The sequence below is a fragment of the Nematolebias whitei genome, chromosome 8 (genome assembly GCF_014905685.2).
Source record: "Nematolebias whitei isolate Nwh7 chromosome 8, NemWhi1, whole genome shotgun sequence".
Taxonomy (NCBI): domain Eukaryota; kingdom Metazoa; phylum Chordata; class Actinopteri; order Cyprinodontiformes; family Rivulidae; genus Nematolebias; species Nematolebias whitei.
This window is the reverse complement of record NC_056505.1, coordinates 26,533,441-26,540,216: the sequence shown is the minus strand read 5'-3', so window position 1 is coordinate 26,540,216 and position 6,776 is coordinate 26,533,441. Positions and strand designations below refer to the sequence as shown.

The window sequence follows — 6,776 nt, the reverse complement described above, 5'->3', positions numbered from 1 at the left end:
AAAAAAAAAAAAAAAGCAAATATCAAAAAGTCAAGTGGTCAATTCAAAAGTCACAGCCTGGGTGAGTCAGCTCTAAAGTGCTGCTGGAGCCTTAAAGGGATAGTTTGGATGTTTTTAAGTGCAGTTCTGTTGAAAGGGTCCAAACAAATACAGTCTGACCTGTTGTAGATTGATCTTTAAATAGATCTGTTTGGAAAAACTTTATGGACATTAAATGGACTGCACTCATAAAGCACTTTTCTATCTCATCCAGACAATCAAAGCACTTTACACCTCAATCTGTGTCCTCATGTACCCATTCATACAGCACTAGAGCTATACAAAGCTAATTGAACAAATCATTCTACAGAGACTAATCAGTGCTTTTAGAGCACATTCATACACTGATGGGACACACATCAGAGGCAATGAGGGGTTCAGTGTCTTGCCCAGGGACACTTTGGCATGTGACTGCTGCTGGATTCAAACCCCCAACTCGTGCACTGGAGGACGACTGCTCTAACCACTCAGCCACCCTATGACAGTACTGACGAGCTAGTAAAATGGATTGCTGCCCTCTTAAACCAACTACTATCTAAACTTCACGGCGCTAACGTTATCCTGCTGAAAGCGCTTCACGCTGCAATAGAAGAGCTACAGCTAGCTGCTGCTGCTATTACTATTTGCACTTACAAATAACCAAGCAAATGCAAAACTGATGGTTTATTAAACAGCTTTTGCATAAACTGATATATTTATTTTTAATCAAAGCTGTTTTAAGATGACGCCAGTCCACTTTGACTTGGGTGTCACACAGACCAGCCTTTTGCTTGTCAGTCTTCACAAAACTGAACTTGCTTCAAACTGAAGTTTTTTGAAAGATTCATCTACAACAGAAAACTTTCTTCAAAACATTAGATTTTGTTCTTGCCAATCAATCCCAGTCTTATTTTGAAAGGCTTGCTGCCTCTTGGTTTTGGTGTTAAGTTTTTTCTGCTGTCTGAGTTGCACACCTGGATTGCGTTAGCATTTTCCACTCACCTGTTCCTTATTAGTCAGTAACTCCCTCAGGGTAAATAAATAGTCCCAGGCTTCATGCTTTGTGCTCTTTTTGTGCAGCCCCCCCCCCCCAATCCTGGTTTTCCACATTGTTTTTTTTCCCCCAGTTTAATTCTATTCAGATTATTTCTAAACTATTACAAAAAAAGTATTTTCTGGGCACTATCCAGAAAGTAAATAGGCCCACTTCATATCCAATTAAACACAAACCCAGTCAGTCCAAAACAATCAGATTCAGACTTACATCACTAAGTTTCCATCATCCTGCTCCTGTCGAGTTTTTGTTAAAATAAAATTAGTTTTACCATCACCGTCCTGCCTCCTGCTTCTGATGTTCTGCATTGGCTTCTTCAGCTCATAATCCATCTGCAACTATTTCAGCTCTAACTGACACTTGAAGGTCTTTCTTTGAGTCTCAGTTGACTTTGGTTTTGCTGGAAAGTTTGCCTACTTTCTAAGTACAAACTTAAGTGAAAATTAACATCCATCCTTCCATCAATTATATTTACCCACTTCTTCCTTTTTGAGTCGTGGAGATCACTGGTGCCCATGTTCACTTATCACTGTGTGAGAGGTGGGGGACACCCTGGACAGATCGTAACTCCATCGCTAATACTTGGGTATCTTGGTCATTTGCATCTCTTTTAAGCTTCACTGGAAAACTTGGTAATGAAACTGAAAGTTAAACTGGGTTTAATTTTCAGAAATAGATCCAGTCTAAGTCTAAATGCTAGGAAAAGTCTTGTTTCTGTGACTTTCCTTCCCTCCACTGATTACGGTGATATTATTTACATGAATGCTCCTACAAGAACCCTGCAGATGTTGGATGCTGTCTGTCATGGTGCACTAAGATTCATAACTGGCTGTGATTATCATACCCACCACTGCAGCCTGTATTCACTGGTTAACTGGACATCATTAACTTCACGTAGACGCTTCCATTGGTATATTTTCATCTTTAAATCACTTCTTGTCTGCTGCCTTCATACATCTCCTCCTACGTGTCACTGCGTGAGTGCAGCTACAGCGTGCGCTCTCAGGACATTATTACCTGCAGTGTTCCCTCAGTGAGAACTGAAATAGGCAAAAGGGCCTTCTCCTACTCCCGCTCCTGTTTTAACATGCATGTTTTTGGTCTGTGGGAGGAAACCGGAGTACCCGGAGAAAACCCATGCATGCACGGAGAGAACATGCAAACTCCACCCAGAAAGGTACTGGGCCGGGAATTGAATTGACGACCTTCTTGCTGAGAGGCAACAGTTCTACCAACTGATCCACCATGCCCCCATGAAAATTAAAGATTTACTATTAAATTTAAGTTCCCTGGTATTGAGAAAGGAGAAAAAAAATGTTTTAGCTTTAATTTTAAACTAAATGTTTTCATAATTTGAGAATATAAATGAAGTTGACTGAGCAGCAGCCAGCATCGAGGGCCGATGACTCAAACCCAAGTTGGAACGACATAAATGCTTAACCAAACCAACCATGTGACTTATCTTTGCTCCCTTTTCAGATTTTGGGAAGAAACATAAAAATAAAAATAGTCACTGGCGAGGAATTCTGTGTCTAAACACAGCAGCTGAGTGATGAAAACTGGACACTGAACACACCACAAGTAATCATTATCTAACACATGCTGACAAGTAGATTAAACCCATTACAGCTTTGATGCACCAGTTTATCCATACTACTACCTATCTTGAGATAAATGATAGATACAGAATAAATAATACTATGAATACATTAAAGCAGAACATGTTTAAAATTGTGCAATATGAAAAACAATGCACTTTTACAATCATTTAAGTATGTTGCCATAATATAATTTTAGTAAACCGTTATAGGTTTGTCCAATTTTTCATTCAAAACCACAGGAGTTATAGCACAATAGTGAAAATTAAAAAAGAAAATTAAATAAATGAATCATGCAACATGTTACATTTATACACAAATCCATTATTTCCATGCATCTGCATCAAATAATGTGTGTGACTCACTGGTCCAGGACAAAGTAGAGATCAAATCCTCCAAAGCACGAGGAAGCCTGAGCCGGCCTCTGGTCCTGGCTCGGTCCAGCACTTACAGCACTGAGAACAACCAGCACAACACCAAACACCACTGGAAGCCAGGAGCTTCTACTCCAGCACACAGGCATCATTCCACATGCAGGAGACCTCAGACTGATCATTTAACAAAGATCTCTACTTTGAGTTGAAAAACAAAGTACCGGTAATCTTCCATGCAATTCTTCTGTCAGTCTTCCACAGGTGGTTACAGCAAAAAAATAACAAGTTGTTTTCTTTGGGAGAGCTCTGAAAGTTCCTGAGAGTTTAAAAAGGAGGAGTGAGACAAAACAGGAGAGATGATGATGGCACTCTCTCACCTCCAGGTCCAACAGACTGCAGATAAACGAGAGGAGGTCCAAAACCTCCTTCTGGTGCAGCTTGTTTATGTCAAGGCCATCCAAACCCTGAATGTGTCTGCAGAACTTTTGCTTGTCTTTTCTCTCTTTCTCTCTGTGTCTGAATGATTAAGACAACACTGTAAAAACACCATCAACTTCTGACTCTTCCTGCCACCTAGTGGTGAAGCAAGGCTGCTTTTAAACTGACACCAGGGACCATACACATATGGTAATAGATAACATTTGTGAATGATCTGGAATTGCTTGGGTGATGAAACTGGACTACAACTATGGGAAATGGGAAACATGAGACAAATAAAAAAAAAAAAAAATCTCTTTTGTTCCTGCATTTCACCAAAATCTGCTCAAGCTGGAAACACACAAGGAAAGAATGACAACCATGTGAGATCCTTCTGCGTCTACAGTAAGTAAAAGTAAATAGAGTAACATCAAATATTTTTATCTAATGTCTTATCTAAAGTGTGTGTGTGTGTATATGTATATATATATATATAAATAATGGTATACACACCATATATTTATACTGGTTCTGGACATAAAACAAATCTCATGAAAAAGTTGATGTATTTCAGTAATTCCATACAAAAAGTGAAACTTGTATATTATTTTCATTCATTACACACAGACTGATATATTTCAAATGTTTATTTCTTTTAATGTTGATGATTGTAACTGACAACTAATGAAAACCCCAAATTCAGTATCTCTGAAAATTTGAATATTATGAAAAGGTTCAATATTGAAGACACCTGGTGCCACACTCTAATCAGCTAATTAACTCAAAACATCTGTAAAGGCCTTTAAATGGTCTCAGTCTAGTTCTGTAGGCTACACAATCATGGGGAAGACTGCTGACTTGACAGTTGTCCAAAAGACAACCATTGACACCTTGCACAATGAGAGCAAGACACAAAAGGTCATTGCTAAAGAGGTTAGCTGTTCACAGAGCTATGTGTCCAAGCACATTAATAGAGAAGTGAAGGGAAGGAAACAATGGGGTAGAAAAAAAGTGTACAGGCAGTAGGGATAATCACACCCTGGAGGATTGTGAAACAAACCATTCCAGAATGTGGGGGAGATGCACAAAGAGTGGACTACAGCTGGAGTCAGTGCTTCAAGAACCACCATGCACAGATATATGAAAGACAAAGGGTTCAGCTGTCACATTCTTTGTGTCAAGCTACTCTTGAACAAGAGACAGCATGAGAAGCTTCTTGCCTGGGACTGCTGCTGAGTGGTCCAAAGTTATGTTCTCTGATGAAAGTTAAATTTTGCATTTCCTTTGGAAATCAAGGTCCCAGAGTTTGGAGGAAGAGAAGAGAGGCACAAAATCCACGTTGCTTGAGGTCCAGTGTCAAGTTTCCACAGTGATGGTTTGGGGTGCCATGTCATCTGCATGTGTTGATCCACTGTGTTTTCTGAGGTCCAAGGTCAACACAGCCATATACCAGGAAGTTTTAGAGCACTTCATGCTGCTGACCAACTTTATGGAGATGCAGATTTCATTTTCCAACAGGACTTGGCACATGCACGCAGTGCCAAAGCTACCAGCACCTGGTTTAAGGACCATGGTATCCTGTTCTTAATTGGCCAGAAAACTCGCCTGACGGTAACCCCAAAGAAAACTATGGAGTATTGTGAAGAGGAAGATGTGATACACCAGACCCAACAATTCAGAAGAGCTGAAGGCCACTATCAGAGCAACCTGGGCTCTCACAACACCTGAGCAGAGCCACAGACTGAACGACTCCATGACACATTGCATTGCTGCAGTATTCCAGGAAAAAGGAGCCCCAACTAAGTATTGAGTGCTGTACATGCTAATACTTTTCATGTTTGTACTTTTCAGTTGGCAAACATTTCTAAAAATCATTTTTTTTTATTGGTTTTATTTTTAATTTTCTGAAATACTGAATTTGGGGTTCTCAATTGTCAGTGAGGGCAGGGCTTATAGGCCTGCTAATTTCTGCTTCCATAATCCCAGAATGTCCCTTTTGGTTGTGAAGTAAAGGGGTGTGTGTGCTTGCCACCAAACTGGTCACCAACACACAAGCTTAATTATTAAACGGGCTTTATTCAAAAAGAGTGTTTCTAAGAGAGACGGCAAGCGCAAATCGTGGGAAGTGCCACTAAGACTGCCGTGATTTGCGCTCGGCCCTGCTGCTTTCTAAAGCACTCTACAACACAATCTGTGACCTCATTTACCCACCAGGTGCTGGTCATAAAAGTTTTTATTTCAGTAATTCTATACAAAAAAAAAAAAAAACTATTCATTCAACACAGACTGATATTTCAAATGCTTATTTTAATGTTCATAACCTGGGGGCAGGACCACAGAAATTTGTTCTATGGCACTAAGTCTCAGATTCAAACTTGTACTGTATTTATATATATATATATATATATATATATATATATATATATATATATATATATATATGCATGCAGTTTGAATAATGTAAATTTGAGAAACTTACACATTTGTGTAGTGAACCTGATCTCATGTCAAATCTGACCAGATGGACAGAGACTGTTATTTCATTGATCTGCATCCAGAAATACAGTTTGAGCCATCTGGAGACTTTCTTTCTTGAAGTAATCAAGTAGAAAAGACAATTCTCTATGATCATTACTATTTTACAAATGTTTGATAATCAAATTGTGTTAGTTCACTCAATGTTTACAGGTTGAAGAGAACTACTCATTTTATTTACATAAACAGTAAGTAATGATTTTTATTCCTCATTCAAAGAAGAAATCAGGTTAATTTGCATTTCTTGATTTTTCTGTCTTCAATGAGCAAATTTGTAAGTATGTTAAAGGTCGACTTTCGGTCAACTAAAATGTTTACTGAGAAGAAATGTCATGTTTAATCTTCACAGAAGATACAGGAGAGTTTGACTCCACGAAGTCTGGTTTTCTCCAATAATCTTTCTGTCTGTTTTTAAACAATCTCCTTCTCTGCCCTTGACTTTGATAACACCTTACATCACAAACCACACCTCTGATCTGGTCTATCCACCAATCAGAAAGCTCTAAAATGACCCGGAAGTCAACTCATTTAAATGTGGCAACTTCCCGGTTCTCGAGAGAGCTAAAGAGCTAGAGAGTGTAACAGAGTAATAAAGAGTTGTAGTTCTCCTGGAGAAGAGAGATGAAAAACTCTCTGATGCAGTTCATGGAGAAGAATTCCAGAGTTTAATACCTGAAGAGAGTTCTGAAGGAGTTCAGAATTCTGACATTCCAGGATGCAGAGAGGATTTTGGGAGTATAACTTCTGTTTGGATAACCTCGCACGACTCTCTAAGGGTTT

The 6,776-nt window shown here is 39.1% G+C and overlaps 1 protein-coding gene across 1 annotated transcript in view; it reads right to left on the bottom strand.

Annotated features, from left to right (window-relative positions):
• Positions 1-3,193, bottom strand: part of antxr1a (ANTXR cell adhesion molecule 1a) — a 31,810-nt gene extending 28,617 nt beyond the window's left edge. Inside the window, exon 1 of the mRNA XM_037680516.1 lies at positions 3,036-3,193. Within this exon, the coding sequence (XP_037536444.1) occupies positions 3,036-3,193 (158 nt within the window). The remainder of the gene's footprint in view (positions 1-3,035) is intronic.
• Between the last annotated feature and the right edge of the window lie 3,583 nt (positions 3,194-6,776).